At 28.8% G+C, this 17,164-nt stretch overlaps 2 protein-coding genes across 5 annotated transcripts; both read left to right on the top strand.

The window, feature by feature from the left end:
• Window positions 1–1,138: 1,138 nt before the first annotated feature.
• Window positions 1,139–11,141, top strand: LOC148231707 (uncharacterized). Of its 4 annotated transcripts, none has more exons than XM_088191262.1 (11): window positions 1,154–1,224; window positions 3,260–3,324; window positions 3,384–3,459; window positions 3,525–3,598; window positions 3,668–3,701; window positions 8,636–8,697; window positions 8,768–8,825; window positions 8,922–8,986; window positions 9,063–9,141; window positions 9,211–9,284; window positions 9,360–11,141. In XM_088191262.1, exons 1-11 carry the CDS (start codon window positions 1,194–1,196, stop codon window positions 10,614–10,616), a joined length of 1,875 nt encoding a protein of 624 aa, XP_088047388.1. In that variant the 5' UTR covers window positions 1,154–1,193; the 3' UTR covers window positions 10,617–11,141. The 4 variants fall into 4 exon arrangements, with proteins under 4 accessions (XP_088047386.1, XP_088047388.1, XP_088047387.1 ...); XM_088191261.1 differs by having other exon boundaries at window positions 3,668–3,755; XM_088191263.1 differs by lacking the exons at window positions 1,154–1,224; window positions 3,260–3,324; window positions 3,384–3,459; window positions 3,525–3,598; window positions 3,668–3,701 and adding an exon at window positions 8,088–8,277.
• A 1,119-nt stretch (window positions 11,142–12,260) lies between these two features.
• On the top strand, window positions 12,261–15,593 carry Fen1 (Flap structure-specific endonuclease 1). Its single transcript, XM_088191273.1, has 7 exons — window positions 12,261–12,447; window positions 12,553–12,618; window positions 12,685–13,034; window positions 13,245–13,412; window positions 13,482–13,697; window positions 13,769–13,918; window positions 15,358–15,593. Exons 1-7 carry the CDS (start codon window positions 12,366–12,368, stop codon window positions 15,469–15,471), a joined length of 1,146 nt encoding a protein of 381 aa, XP_088047399.1. The 5' UTR covers window positions 12,261–12,365; the 3' UTR covers window positions 15,472–15,593.
• The last annotated feature ends 1,571 nt before the right edge of the window (window positions 15,594–17,164 follow it).

Below are 17,164 nucleotides of genomic sequence, written 5' to 3'. Positions count from 1 at the left end.
ATAATTACAATACTTATTTAATTATGTGCGTTTGTGTATATCTGTTTATCTTATCTTTGTATTTCATGTAAGACCATGTCCATGTTTATTAGCTTTGATAAATAAAATTTCACAAGAAAAGAGAGTTAGCCCAGAGTATATTCGGGTTGTTTAAGTGGGGGTATTATATACTGTATATAAACGGTCGCAGAACTACATCATTAGTGGACTGCTAACCGAACGTTATTCACATCATTACTTACAATGTTCAATGATTGTTACTCTTTTTTGGAATGGGTTTCGAGTTGGGGGTGTGAATGGAGTATCAATAGTCCATGGGACCCCACTCTATCTGACAATACGAAGAATAAAGCTGAGAAAAAGTACATGAGCACTAGCGACGTGATAAAGTATAAAGGAGTTTTGACGGATGAAGCGAAGGCGAAGATCGTGGACACGGTGAACGCTGAGATGAAGATCTCGAACCCTAATATGAAGAGGAAGATGCAGGCTCGTGATAATGGAGCGGTCAAAAAGAAAGCGTATAATCCCGAAGCCTGCAAGCTGAGCAGAATCAAACAGAAGGCAATAACTAATGCAATTGCCGATGATATCCGTCGAATTAGAACGCAAAAGGAGTTAATCAAGGAGAGGATCCAGGGCCTGAAGAGTTCTGTATCTGAAACTTTGGTAAGCATGAGAGACGACGAACCAAAAAAGTGGGCAATCAACCATCTGATCCAGAGGCACTTAGTCAAGGACAGAGATAATACTGATTGAATATTTTTTGTAATAAAATTGATTTTTTGTGAATTATTATTTTTTTATTTATATCTCTTCAAATATCCTTAATAATCATAATATAATATACTCCACATAACTAATCAATACTACACATATGCATACAAAAAAAGTTTATTTTCTCGCGCAGTGCGAAATTTTTGCATTATTTAATACTACCTGTGTTATCAAGTATGCATTACTCTCTAGATTTTTATAGGTAAACTTGTAAATTGAGAGCTAAAAAAATGTTACCTGCATTTTTCATTAATTATCTCAGTAAAACACTCATTTTAATTACAAACTCCACGAAATTAAATTTTAGCCACCAATAATTTTAGTTCTCTCTTTATTTCTTTAACTGGTCAAAATTATAAATATTTAGACCAATAACATCTACATGCGATTTGACAGTTCGCCGATGCAACGCTACAATGTCACTTCCACCTGTTATTATTAAGATTGGTATGTAGTAAATAATTTATTTACCAATAAATGTAATTCATTTCAAGGTTTAGAAAAAAATATGCATAATCACAAACTTATTTCGGTTCACCTCATATATCAAAAATTGGTGAAATCAACTATTCTTTCCTCTGTCTTATGCACTGAGGTCTTTAATTCATCATATATTCTATTCACCGCACATATCTCTTATTTTAGCTTGATGCGTACTTTTTCGTTAAAGCGGTGGTTTTCAACCTTCATTAATCTGCTGATTATAAAGATATATTTTATTCCGTAAATTAAATAGTACTTTTTTAATCGTGACCAGGAGACAAAAGTTGGTTTGTCAGTGGTCGTTTTTTTTTTAAATTTCCATTTCATTAAGATTCAGAGTATTTCATTAAATGACATGCATTTTTCTGGTCAAATTAAAGGTGTCCCTGTTTAGAATATACGTCAAAAGCAATAAAATCAGCATTGAAAACGCTCTGTTATCTAGTGTTTATATTAAGACTTTTTATAACAATATTAGAACTTACTGAGAATCAAATGAAGCATAACTAAACCAAATTTTGCCCAATAGGAGAGAGCAAAAAACAATTATCCCTTCTCAGAATTCAAAAATCCACGTCAAAAGAAATAAAATCGTGTCGTCGCCGTCGCAATGGGAACGCTCGCTACCGAGCGCTCCCACGACGACGGCCACCACACGATTTTATTGCTTTTGATGTGAATTTTTGACTTCTGAGAAGTGATAATTGTTTTTACGCTCTTCTATTGACCAAAATTCAGTTTGAATATACTTTCACCAACAATCTTATATCTGTAGTAATATCGGTAAGGATAGCTATCATATTTTTAAAACATAAGTTAATAGTAAGTTCAATAAAATGAAGATAAATGACTAAAAAAGGAACAATTTTTTTCCAGATTATGACTTGTATAGTTTAGAATACACGTAGATGGATATGCATAGATAAAAAAATAAAAAAATTGTTGAACTCTCGCCAATGCATATTTAACAGCTGAACTGGATTAGTCAGCCTTGTCCCTTTTACGACCCTTTGAGTAGAATGAGAAAGGGCGAGTAAAAAAATATGCCATAATATTATTATAGATAATACAGAAAATAGTCTATTCTCTATTTGGATAACAATATTTTTAATAGTTATAATAAATAAAAGTGGATTCGTGACGATGAACGTCATTCCAGGTTTTAATCTTAAACTTTTGACCGGTAGTGTATATATGAGGGCTATGGAGTCGAAGTTGGATCATTTTAAGCGGAGTCAGAGCCGTAAAAATCGACCGACTCCGACTCCTTTTTAAACCTTTCCACCCCGACCAATATTATTTTAATTGTTCGTCGTGCGCCATGGGTTTTAAGTCAGTAATATGAAGTAAACAAAAGTTATTATGCACTTAATCAACAGCCGACATAGACACATACAATGGCACGGCACTAACCTTTAGATATTATTACAATTATTTTTTTTCTTTGTTGTTATTTACATGAAAAAAAAATAATTAAAAATAAATTTAATATTTTAAGATTATCTTATCGAATGTCGGAGTCGGAAAAAATTTCCAATAACGAATCCGCAGCCCTGGTATATACAAAACGAAGTATTATTATTGTTTCTTCAGTATGTGAGAGATCTGGCGTGCAATCGACAATTATAGAATAATATGTATTTGTTTTCAACTTTGTTACAATATTTCATTTTAAATATTTTTTCCCAAATAATTTCAGTGAATTTCATCATTAGTGATCTTCTTACGTGTTTTATCATTAACATTATCATCTATATATAATCCTCGTAATGCAATATTTTGGGTCCTGTGAAACTGAATGATTAAAATAATTGTTTTAATCACGTTTCTATAATGTTTTATATTTTCATTCGTTTGATTTTGATACTCACTGCCAATGGTTATACAACATTCAATTCTCTTTAAAAAGTAGTGTGTTACTTAGATGTTTCGTGAATATTTAATCTACGATACGTTTTGTGTCGATAACATCTTCCATAATAATATCATGTTTTTCCAGAACCAGGCATTGAAAACGAGGATAAAAGAATTAATTGTATGGACACAATTATATGTCCAGTAAAGGTAAAAAATTATCAATTTATAAGTCTATAAAGATTAAACAAATATTATTTATTTTTTAGACTGAAAAACAAGAAATAGAAAATAGCAGTGTTGTAGTTTGTTATACAAACAAAGCGAACGATATGTTTGAATCAGGTAAGAATACGTACAATTATATTTATGTTATTAATTTTTTTATGTTAATTTTTATATATTTTTAGAAATTCATGATGTTAAAGATGTTCTGGAAGAAAGTAATATCATCAAATGTGCAAACGATTTTACAGAAACACATGTATTAGTAAAATATATTACTATATAAATTTGTTAATGAAATATAATAAAATTTAATTATAATTTTCAGAAGCCAGATATTGAAGAATACATAAAACATACAGGTGATGTTCAGCAGTTTACTTGTGAGACTTGCTATGAATCATTTTCTCAAAAAAGTAATCTAATCCAGCATCTTAAATTACATTTTAACTTGTTTATCTATAAATGTAAAATGTGTCCAAAACAATTCAATATCAGATCTCAACTTTCACGCCATATGGAAATTCACACTAATTTTGTTTGTTACGGTTATGATAATTGTAGAAAAGTATTCAAGTGTAAACTTAATCTTTTACGGCACATTAAAATTCATGATTCTTCCGAAAACTTCAAATGCGACAGATGTGAAAAAACGTTTAAAAATAAACAATACTTACAACAGCATATGAACACGCACAGCGATTCTAGAGACCACAAATGCGAAAAATGTGGAAAAGCATTCAAAAGTAAATCTAACCTTTTACAACATATGAATATTCATATTGATACTATGGATTTGGAATGCGATAAATGTGGGAAAACGATGAAGAATAAAGAATGCTACATTAGGCATATGAAAATTCATATTGAATCTAAAAATTTTAAATGTGATAAATGTGGAAAAGCATTTAAGTGTAAATCTTACCTCACACATCATATGAATATTCATATGGATTCTAGAGACTTGAACTGTGAAAAATGTGGAAAAATGTTTCATAATAAATCTTCCCTCATATACCACATGAATGTTTACTGCGATTCTAGACCCTTTAAATGTGTCAAATGTGAAAAAACATTTATGAGTAAATCTTTCTTATTACAGCATATGAATATTCATAGTGATTCTAGAGACTTTAAATGTGACAAATGTGAAAAAGCGTTTAATACCAAACAATGTCTCGCGATGCATGTATATCTTCATAATGATTCTAAGTCCTTTAAATGTGAAAAATGTGAAAAATCGTTTAAGCGTAAAAGTGACCTTTTACGGCATGTGAACGTTCATAGTGATTCTAGGAACTATAAATGTGAAAAATGTGGCAAGGCATTTAATACTAACAATCAACTAATACGACACATGATTATTCATAATGATTCTATGAACATTAAATGTGACAAATGTGAAAAGATATTTAGGAATAAGGAATGCCATAGAAAGCATATGATAATTCATAGAGAATCTAAAGATTTTAAATGTGACAAATGTAAAAAGGCATTTAATACTCAACATCACTTAAGAAGACATGTTAATATCCATAGAGTTTCTATGAATATTAAATGTGACAAATGTGAAAAAATATTCAAGAATAAAGAATGCCATACAAGGCACATGGTAATTCATAGAGAATCTAGTGATTTCAAATGTGAGAAATGTGAAAAAGCGTTTAAGACTAAATCTTACCTATTAAAGCACTTGAATATTCATAGTGATTCTAGAGACTTTATATGTGACGAATGTGGAAAAGTATTTAATACTAAGCATTGCCTTGCAATGCACATATATCTTCATAGTAATTCAAAGATCTTTAAATGTGATAAATGTGAAAAAGCATTCAGTACCAAAGGTCACCTAATAAGGCATATGAATATTCATAGCGATTCTATAAACTTTGAATGTGAAAAATGTGAAAGAACATTCAAGAATAAAGAAAGCTTTATAAAGCACATGGTAATTCATAAAGAATATAAAGATTTAAAATGTAACAAATGTGAAAAAGCATTCAAGAGTAAATCTTATCTTTTACGACATATGTATATTCATAGTGATTCTAGAAATTTTAAATGTCAAAAGTGTGATAAAGCATTTAATTATAAAAATCACCTAATGAGGCATATGAATATTCACAGTGATTCTAAGGATTATAAATGTGACAAATGTGATAAAGCATTCAATAATAAAGATTATTTAGTAAAGCATATGTATATTCATATTGACTCAAAAAACTTCAAATGTGGTAAATGTGACCATGCGTTTAATACGAAACATCGCCTAATAAAGCATATGAATATTCATAGTGATTCTTTGGATTTAAAATAAGAAATGTGGAAAAATATTTAAGTAAAAACATATTTTTTTTACATGTGTATATTCATAGTGATTCTAGTTATACGTGAAAATCATTTAATGGTAAACATTTCACAATTACATATATCCATAATCAAAGAACACCTGACAATTTTGTCACTAGTGAGTAAAGAACATGTTAACTGCATATTTATCTAAAATATCATCTACGACAAAAATGTGTTTAACGATTGTTTTTTGTTTCTAAAATTTTTTTATAAGAAAAAAATATTGTTATTTACATTAATGTAGAAAAGTTAGATAAAACATGAATTTATCTACGTAAATCATAGTTTTACGAATAACTATTTCAAATGAAATATTGCCTCTTCAGTCTAAAAAAGTGTTCAATTGCCTTCATTTACTATTTATCAAAAGGCATTAGGGAATGCTTCAGCAGTAGTTTTAAAATAAACAAAATTTTATTGTGAAACGTCAAAAATAAAATACATAAATAATGATGTTTTTTTAAAAATTCCGTCAAAAAATTGAAATGTTATAAAAAACCTTATGTTGGTTAACATGTTCTTGCCTTATATTATTCATGTAAGTACATTTTATACCCTGCTTGAAATAGTTATAAAAAATAGTAATTTTTGCTTTGCGACTGAAAATATTGTAATATTTTATTATATTAATACTTTAATAAAATAAATAGCAATTGCGAAATACGTTTTTTAATCCGTGCAATAGAATTGCTTTTCTACAATTTTCAGAAAAATAATACATTTAAGAATGAAATGTATAAAATATTATTTTTATACAATGATAAAAGCACTGAAAACATATATTCGAATAAGCAACTCAATTATAAAAATAAATCTCGTTGGATGGTGAATTTTAACTAAAATGTTGTATTTTTGTCAAAATCCATCGACGTAGAGTACTAAAAGCCATATGTTCTGATTTATTTGGAACATGGACAACATAATTGCTACGGCCAACGACCAAGACAAGTCAAAACTTCCTCTTGTACTGGAGTCATCGTCCAACAGTATAAGAGACTGGACTAACACCATATTTCAAATGTGTTCAAACAAAAAGTCTTGCACATTCAATCTTAATTTACGACAATATTTCGTTAAAATATTGTTAAACAAATTTTTGCCGTGCGGTCAAATAAATTACGATAAAAATAGTAATGTTATTTGGCAAGATAACGTTGAATTATATGTTTAAATATATAGAGAAGAGTGAATAAAAATCAAAATCTATAAATATATTTCAAAACATGTACATAAAAATAGAAAAAACATAAAATAGCCTATTATTAAAACATGTAATAGCCTATTATTAAATTTTTTACATTTTTTTTAATAAAAAAGTGATAGGGGCGTGTTTTAATAATTTACTGATACTCAAAAAATGACTACGGATTATTTTTATGTTAATATTGTGCTTTATCTATGCCTATTTTCACAAACATTTAAGTTATTTAGTCGTATAAATAAATGAGTTTAATAAATAATCATGATATAATAAAAAAAAAACTCAAGTTATGAAAGGTTAGAGGACCTCTCGATGGTTAAATGATTTTTGGGAATTTTTCTCTTACTACCTAAAAAGAGGCCGTCACGAAAATTTTATTTTAAAACGATCTCGGGGGTTTTGTATGAGGAGAAATTGCTATAGGAGCTAAAAAAAAATATTTTAGAAAATTTTGATCAAATACCATCTCCGAATTATTTTTCGATGAATCAATGAGATATTGATAGCGTGTTACATATAATCAAATGGCACTGCTTTTAAAGCTGGTGACCGCCTGTATGGCCTGACTCTCGGCCCAGCCCATTTTAGCCTAATAATATATAAAGGACTGACTTATTAAATAAAAATATCCTGCGTCGACATAAACTTCCTTCAAAAACTGATTCAAATTAATTGAATTATAACGATAGCTCTGTGACCAATTTGGATATGTGTTACTTAAATGCAAGCGGTAGATTTATTATGTGGAGTAATGAGCAAATTATCTAAAAAAATTATATTCAACATGATCACTATACTATTATATTAATAAAAAATTAAATAAATATTTATCAGGAAAACATCACAATCAAAATTACAAAATTATATCAAAATATATACACGACGAAAATTAAATAATTCATATTCATTTAAATTAGAAATCTTACTTAATCTACTTTTTTTAATGCAGAAGATATTCAAATGGCAAAACGCGCCATTTGAATCATTGATCTTATTATTATAATTTTAAAGATAAGTTTATATTATGTTACTTAAACGTACGGATGCGAAAATAATATTTTTGGAATACGTTGAACCTCTTTTAAAAACTGTAAAGCTTAAAAGACTTTTTTTAAAAAAATGTCGCTACTCACACATACTATTTTAATTGAATTTTGATTATTAATTAAAAATCAGAGAACATCATGAACAAAATACAAGATAATATCAAACCACGTATTAACCATACTCAAAATAAATACAGTTATTAACTCTACAAAATAGTATCCAATAAGGCAGATCCTTCCCTCTTTTTTTCATGGTCAAAATTATAGATACTTAGACCAAAATGTGTTTATTTGGTTTGACAGACGTTACAATGTCCCTTTCACCTGTTATTAAAATCGGTATAAATTCAATATTTACTTAATAATGAGCTTTTTTGTTTAATAATAATGTAAACTCTTAAACGCCTTTAAACTTTAATCTTACACTAAATATTTGCGAAATCAATACCAAATATTTATTTTACTTTGTATTTATGATGACTGAAGTTATATCATATAAGCAGTCGAAATTCCTCAATGTACAGACATGGCAATTTCTTATTATTTGTGATTTACGGATTTTTTTACATCAATTTTACAATGTAATATTTATGTAAAACGTTTCTGATTATCAATATCATATCACTTATTTTATTTTGAACAAATTGGAAAAAAGTGAATTAACAACATCTTGTAAAATAATACAATATTTTTCTAGAACCAGGAGTTGAAAACGAAGATAAATTAATATATAATGAAACCATTGGTTACACATTTAAGGTAAACAAATCATTTATTAATTCAAATATGAACTTAAAATAAGCAGGATTTAATATCTTATTTTTTCAAGATTGTAAAAGAAGAATTAGAAAGTGACGACAGCATTGAAAATTATTGTTCAAACATAGGTGAATACCTGAATTTAATTATCTCATTACAGCAGGGCTTCTAAAATCTGAAATTTTGTAAACATTTAATTGAATACAATGTATTTTTTTTTCTAGCACCAGACATTGAAAACAAGTATAAAGTAGTAAATTATACTAACAAAATTGAATGTACAGTTGAGGTAAAAAAATTAACTATTAATACTAAATTAATTAAGTTAACAAACTAGCAGGATTTAAAATCTTATTTATTTTAAGTGTGAAAAAGAAGAAGTTAAACATGGAAACGGCGTTAAATTTTTTTATACAAATGAAGCGGACGACAAGTTTGAAGCTGGTAAGAAACATCTATATTTATATTTATGTAAAAAAAATATTTTTTAATATTGCTATTATATATTTTTAGAAATTCATGATGTTAAAGACATACTAAAAAATAATGCTATTGACAAATGTTCAATCGGTCTGACAAAAACAAATGTAATACTTGAATCGTTCATTATCAACAGTGTTTATTTATTAACAAATTAAATATAATTTAATTGTAATTTTCAGAAGATAGAGAGTGACATAGTTAAGCAGTTTACGAGTGAGACTTGCCATGGATCGTTTTCACAAAATAATAATATTAAAATGCATTTACGCTTGTTTATCTATAAATGTAAAATGTGTTCAAAACGATTTAAATTAAGATCCCAACTTTTACGCCATATGGACAATCATGTGTCTTTTAAATGTAATAAATGTGGAAAAGCGTTTATTAGTAGAGCATATTTAACAAGGCATACTTCTATTCATAATGAATCTAGGGACTTTAAATGCATCAAATGTGGAAAAGCGTTCATTAATAAATCTTATTTAACTAAGCATATTTCTATTCATAGTGATACTAGGAATTTTAAATGTGACAAATGTGGAAAATCATTTAAGAATAAAACTGACCTTGTACGGCACTTGATTGTTCATGATGATTCTAAAAACTGTAAATGTGATACATGTGGAAAACTATTTAAGTGTAAACGTAACCTTTTAAAGCATGTGGAAATCCATAATGCTCCTATGGACTTTAAATGCGATAAATGTGGAAAAACATTCAATAAAAAAGGTTACCATATAAGGCATATGAAAATTAATTGTGATTCTACAGACTTTAAGTGTGGCATATGTGAAAAAGTATATAGTACTAAACAACGCCTAATCAGACATTTGAATACACATAACAAATCTAAGAATTTTAAATGTGACAAATGTGGAAAGGCATTCCTCAATACAGAATATTTGTCAAAACATGTTTCTATCCATAGTGATTCTAGAAACTTTAAATGCGACAAATGTGAAAAATCATTCAAGCATAAAACTGATATTCTACGACATATGAATATTCACGCTGATGCTAAAATCTTCAAATGCGACGTATGTGGAAAACTTTTTAAGTGCAAACGTAACCTTTTATATCACATGTATATCCATAGTGATTCTTGGAACTATAAATGTGACAAATGTGAAAAAGCATTTAAAACTAAACATCACATAATAATGCATATGAATAATATTCATAGTGATATAATTAATATTAAATGTTTCAAATGTGAAAAAACGTTCAAAAATAAATCATACCTTGTCCAGCATATGCATATTCATAGTTCTATGGAATTTAAATGTGAAATATGTGGAAAAGCATTCAAGAGGAAATTTAACCTACTACAGCATTTGTATATTCATAGTGATTCTATGAATTTCAAATGCGATATATGTGGAAAAACATTCAAGAATAAAAAATATTATACAAGGCATATAAAAACTCATATTTAACATTGAAATTTTAAACGCTACTAGAAAATTAATGGTGTTTCTAAAAAACTTTAAATGTATAAATCTATTTAATTTCACACATGTAAAAAATTATATGATTCCATACAATGGAAAATTTATATATGTGAATGATAACCACATATTCGTAATAATTCTATGAACTGTATTTAATATTAAACATGAAGCTCTAAGAGTAAGCACTGTACAATTTATACGAAAAAAAACATCTGTTTTTGTTCTTTGATTTTGAACAAATATTTTTTCATTATTTTTCACAAAAAATGTTACCTTTTTGAATACAAGGTACTATCATAACTCGCAAATTTCCTCAAAAATGGGAGCACGTTGTTATCGCTTTTTAAAAACTTTATTGCTGTTTATTTGAAGTGCAATTAGATTGAGAAAATTCTATTTATAGTTGTTATTTGGCAAATAAAAGATTATGTCTTTTCTTATATCTATAGAGAATATATAGATATTGTTCTGTATTTTAATGTTATTATTAAAATTTATTTTACAAATGGATATTTTGTTTTTATATTACACTTTCACTTACAGCAATAATATTCTGGGCTGAACGGGCGCCACGATGATGCATAGGCCTTACCCTATCTCCAACGCTTTAGTCTCTTCAATTTTTTCTATTGAAGAGACTAAAAGACGATGAAATTGACTATAATCTTTCCGTAAATTTCGATACACAGTTCGTACAAAATTGTTATTTCTATAAAACAAATGTACAATTTTAACGCGTTGAGCGGTAGTTAAGCGATCCATTTCATAAACATATTGTTGCAAACTAACATTTGACACTTTGAACACGCGTGATTATTTAAAGCAGTCTGATTTACAGTGCTGCCAATATAAGAAACTAGAATTGGACCATCTGTACATGAGAAAGTAGGATTCACGTACCATGAATAAAAATACAAATTGTACTACTTTGCATTTCAAAACAATGTATATACGAAAACGTGGCATAAACAGTGGTGAAGTGGGGTCGAAACGTGCCGGAACGTCATTCTGACGCATTTTTCTAAAAACAGGTCGCATTCTGGTACGATATGCTAGATTTGTTAAAATTTCTTTGCGTTTAGTTTAATTGTTATCAATTGAACAATTTTAAACAGCACAATAAAATAAATAATTAGGGTAATCGTCCCTAAATTTACTTAATAATCCTTGGAGGAAAGTAGCGTTCCGGTACTTATTTTTTTAGAGCTACACCATTGGTCACAAACTTCATGAATTATTAACACAGATATTGTGGATAAATCATTTTGTTTGTTTATTATGTTCAAGCTCTTTTTACAAATACTTTGAGGTTATAAAATTCAAGTAAAAAATGTTCTTTACATTCTCAACATTCAAAGCATTTTACAATAATGTAGAAAATGAGTTTAAAATTATTTTAAGTTCAATACGCAATATTTTTAAAACCAGAACAGTGTGCCGTTTCCAAATATTTTACATGAACAGCATTACATAAAGTTTGCAATTTGCAATAAATAAACCTTAATATAGAAGAGTCATATATAGAATTTTTAATAGATTAGTATTTATTGAAATCAATATAACAACTAAATGTAATCATACGCTATTAATTAAATAAAAAAAAGCACTTAATAATGTGTACCTATGACCAGATTTAAAAAAAAGTTTGCGCATCCTGGTGGAACATCACTAGTGACGTATTGTGTTTGGCGGCAATTTGCTTTTGCCGATTGAGCTTCGATTACTTCGATCAAAATGGGGATTTTGGGTTTAGCAAAAATTATAGCCGACGTGGCTCCTAATGCCATCAAAGAGAGCGAAATTAAGCATTATTTCGGTGAGATTCGTTCGATTTAATAATTCGACATTAGTTTGTGACATAACCTAAATTTGTGAATTTCAACTATTAGAAAATTAACACATTCTTTCGCACTGTATTTAGGCAGAAAAGTGGCCGTAGATGCGTCTATGTGTTTGTATCAGTTTTTGATAGCTGTCAGGAGCGAAGGTATATATACCATAATGTTTTTGTGCTGAATTTTTTGATGAAAATTTATAATAAACACCATTTCAGGCGCTCAGTTAATGTCCGTCGATGGCGAAACCACATCGCATTTAATGGGAATTTTTTATCGGACGATTCGATTCATCGAAAACGGAATCAAGCCGGTGTATGTATTTGATGGAAAACCGCCAGAATTGAAGTCTAACGAGTTGGTGAAGCGTTCAGAGAGAAGAGAAGACGCTCAGAAAGAATTGGATAAAGCGACGGAAGCAGGCGATGCGGCTATGATGGAAAAATTTAATAGGAGGCTCGTGAAGGTTACGTCTCAACATGTAGAAGAAGCTAAACAGCTCTTGAAGTTGATGGGCGTTCCTTATGTGGAAGCTCCGTGTGAAGCCGAAGCTCAGTGCGCGACTATGGTTTGTATTATTTAATTATTTAAGTCCCTTAAATAATTAATTAAATATAATTCATCAACTGCGAGCTTTAAGAAAATATATCTTATTATGAACTCTTAAGAAATTGTTAGTCGTGAGGTTAAAGAGCTTTACTTTTTATGAAAAACATTTGCCTGATTGTTGTGAAAATTCGCATTTTTTTTATATATTTTTGATATCTCTTAATATTAGGTTGCTTCTGGTAAAGTATATGCTACAGCAACTGAGGATATGGACGCTCTGACATTTGGCTCAAAAGTACTGTTGCGGCACATGACTTTTTCTGAAGCGAGGAAAATGCCTATTCAAGAATATCACTTAGATAAAATATTGAATGGATTAGAGATGACTAAAGAAGAGGTATTTACATTACATCGCAATATGTCATATTTTTACAATTGTACTTATTAAAACGCTCTATGTGTACAGTTCATAGATTTTTGCATTTTGCTCGGATGCGATTACTGTCCTTCGATCAGAGGAATTGGTCCTAAAAGAGCTATCGAGCTGATCGGACAGTTTAAATCGATCGAAAACATACTTCATAACATTGACGTTAAAAAGTATGTGCCACCTGAAAATTGGAATTATAAAGAAGCAAGGAAGCTCTTTGTAAATCCGGATGTGTCCGACATCGCTGAAGAGGTGAGTCTTTGAAGGTTTATATTTATATATTATTATTATTAAATATTAATCATGGATTAAACCTTTCTAAGTTGAAATGGATTGATCCTGATGAAGATGGCTTGGTGAAGTATTTATGCGGCGATAAACAATTTAATGAAGATCGGATCAGATCTGGTATCAAAAAGTTGCTGAAATGCAGATCTACAACGACGCAGGGCAGATTAGATGGATTTTTTACCGTATGTATATCATATTTATGTAAATGAATCAAATAATGTAATTTTTGGAGTGGCTGCGCTTCTTATATAACACTTTAGTTGTCGAGCCTTTTGGAATTACTATCTAAATATGGATGTATTAAATAATAAAATAAATATATGTCATTTAACCTGAAGCAATTAAAATGTATCCAATTCTTTCTATAAAGATAACGTCAGATCTGGCAATTCTCATTAAAATAGCAAAAGCTGATATATCGATTTTGGCAACCAAAGGGTTAAGTAATGCCATAATGATAATATCTTTCAAATAGTAACTATTGTATTAAGATGATGAGATTTATTATGAGAGGATGATAGTTACATGACATATAATCTTGAATTTTTTAAGAATGATATTTTCCAATTGTTACTTTCAATCTAGTGTGTGATAAATATGCATTTCTAAACATATTAATAACTGAAACGTAAGGCATATAATCACATTTTTATGTACCACGATTTATCATGCATCAGCTTATCATTTTTACTAAGGTATATTTTGCATTTGTATACTTATACATTTAATCTCAATTATATACTAAAATGTTCAAAATATGACAACACATACGTTAAAAGTGATCTGATATGAACGATTTTATTTTTTCTGGCCTTGCCCGCCTGATGTGTTAAATTAGCAAAGTATTTGTAATTGGAATAACAGAAATATGGACGCGAGTGCTTGGCGAAATTGAGTAGCTGAGCTACCAGGAACACATGATACGTAGAAGGTCTTTTTTTGTGTAACATAAGAATAATGCAGTACCAGCTCACATATTGAACGGCATACGCTACTAACAAAATTGCAATAATAATAAAAATTATTTTTATTTATTTTTTTAGTGTATAAAAACCGTATAAAATTAAATGGTCAGACTTTAAATCAACTTTAATTCAGAATAAAAATCAAATATCGAACAGAATTTTATTAGCACATGATCAGAATAGATATTAAATGGTCAGAATAAAAATTATAGATGGTTAGAAATAAAAATAACACACGGTAAGACAAAATAACTTGCTACCATATATTTTAAGCTGGAAACTTGAAGTTAACCTATTTTATTATCTCATTCCAATCTTTGTACTTATATATGCATCTTTGCCTTTTGAACAATTGTTTAATGAAATTAAATAGTATTAAAAAACAGAAAAACCATTATTAATAATTTTATTATATTTTTTATTAATTAATTAATATACATTTTTATTAATTAAACAAGATGCATTATTTAATCAATTATAACTGCCTTATTTACCAACTTTGGCTTCCCTCTTTGTATTGTCATCCCAATCGGTATCTGTTTAGCCACTGGTGGTAGTTTCACATATTTGAGTCTAGTCAAAACTAGTAGTAACATAAAATAGAGAACAACTTAACTTATTTAAAAACTGTTTATAATTATGTACATTTTTTTAAGGTCTTGCCATCTACGAATACTCCGAAACGCAAGAATGAAAATGATAAAAAAGGCTCAACACCAAAGAGGGGAAAGACTGGCGGACCTGGCAGAGGAAGAGGACGTCCAAAGTAATTCAAATATTTCAAAAACTAATGCTGATCTTCTGAGAATCTCGCAATTCTGCATTTATTCCATACTTGATATTTATAATCAATCTCTTATGTGTAATTAATTAATAAATTATCTTTATTAAATTTATTTTTATAATAATATGGCTATTATGATTTTTCATAATAATCCTTAATGACCAATGAATATTCTTCAGGATGATTTGCACTGATATGTGATCAGACTTTTGCAGACACTGATTTTTCTAGACGAAAAATATTTTTAAAATTTTATAAAGAAAAAAAATTTCAAGATTTGAATTTTCGTTTTGAAAAGTTTTGATATTACCACACGGATGCTGGGCGCTTTGCACAAAAGACGGGGCGAAAAAAACATCCATATACTAAAAAAACAATTTCTTATCCATGTATATTTAAACACATAATTTGGAGAAGTTGTCAATCAGTATCTTATACAAATTTAGAATGTCTAATTTTACAGAAATAATATCTTTTCTATTAGAAATCGTTAGTGGTACTAAATAATTTGCACTGTATTTGATTTACGATCTATACAGAACGCAATATTTATTATGCAGGTATTAATTTAATTACGATCAAGTTAGGTTCCTAAGTCAAACCTTTGTAACCTCAAAAATAATTTACAACAGAATTTATAGCTTTCGAGGCATCAAAGGGAATAAACAGCTGCACAAAACGTACTCACTATTTATTCTACATAAAAAAATTAGGAACAACAATTTTACGACTAATTTATGGCCTTAAATGATTTAAAATTTGTCACGTCAAGAGTTAATTTTGGTGTCAAAAGCAGGGATGCACAACCCACGGCCCGCTTTAAAAAAATGATATACTTTTACTTTATATTTGCTTCAACAATAAATTTCCTGTAACAGTAATATATGTATATTATATATAATTGTCATAATTTTATATAATCGTCATTACTGATGTGAATTATATTTTTATTATTTACAGTAGACCCCCCAATAACACGATTAATTGGGGACGTGCTATATGGGTGCGTGTAGTTAGAAGACTATAAATTTCAGACGCGTGTGGTGAGATATCCTACTGTGGTGAGAGGTTAACTGCGTATGTATATAAATAAAAGTTAGCATAAAACCTGGACTAAGGAATCGTTGGAAATTTTTCCTGACTCCAACTTTTTCCCAAGGTCCGACTCGGAATTTAAAAATTTCGATAAAATAATCTTAAAATATTGAATTTATTTTCATGTAAATAACAACAAAGACGAAACAACAAAAAATAATCAATAATTTTTGGTATACAATTTACGTGATTTTTCTATACATATTGGAAATAATTGAATTTTTATGATAGGATGTGTTAGCGAATTAGGTGTGAAAGTAATTAGTAAATACATCTCTTTGTAACGAATACAGAAATAAAGAAATTCCCAGTATAACGAATCTTCAATTTGTCCCCGAAAAACTTTCATACAAAATGTTTTCATTGTAACGAAGACTGATCTCAGTATAACGAAATATTTTGATCCAAATTTAAGAATGACGTTACAACCGGACACAATATTTCTCCGAATTCAGTTCGTCCTTGACTTGGTGTGTGCCGGATGTGTTCACAAGCGACATTCAAGGTCTTTTGCGGACCCTCAAACTTTTTTTATAAAAATTTTTTCAACTAATTTTATTGTGTTCATTGTAATGAATCCTCTC

This window comes from Plectrocnemia conspersa, unplaced genomic scaffold, assembly GCF_051122295.1.
Source record: "Plectrocnemia conspersa isolate PC_06_02 unplaced genomic scaffold, ASM5112229v1 ptg000009l, whole genome shotgun sequence".
In the NCBI taxonomy this organism is placed as follows: Eukaryota; Metazoa; Arthropoda; class Insecta; order Trichoptera; family Polycentropodidae; genus Plectrocnemia; species Plectrocnemia conspersa.
The sequence above is the reverse complement of the archived record's forward strand: the minus strand, read 5'-3'. Positions and strand labels throughout refer to the sequence as shown.

Bases quoted from the DNA above. Each gene is read 5' to 3' on its own strand.
- LOC148231707 (XM_088191260.1), top strand. From the start codon at position 1,194: ATGTCACTTCCACCTGTTATTATTAAGATTG. The intron at 3,325-3,383 runs GTAAAAAATTAT...TTTATTTTTTAG, and splicing joins CAATTATATGTCCAGTAAAG to ACTGAAAAACAAGAAATAGA. The intron at 3,460-3,524 runs GTAAGAATACGT...ATATATTTTTAG, and splicing joins GAACGATATGTTTGAATCAG to AAATTCATGATGTTAAAGAT.
- Fen1 (XM_088191273.1), top strand. From the start codon at position 12,366: ATGGGGATTTTGGGTTTAGCAAAAATTATAGCCGACGTGGCTCCTAAT. The intron at 13,413-13,481 runs GTATTTACATTA...CTATGTGTACAG, and splicing joins TAGAGATGACTAAAGAAGAG to TTCATAGATTTTTGCATTTT. The intron at 13,698-13,768 runs GTGAGTCTTTGA...AACCTTTCTAAG, and splicing joins TGTCCGACATCGCTGAAGAG to TTGAAATGGATTGATCCTGA.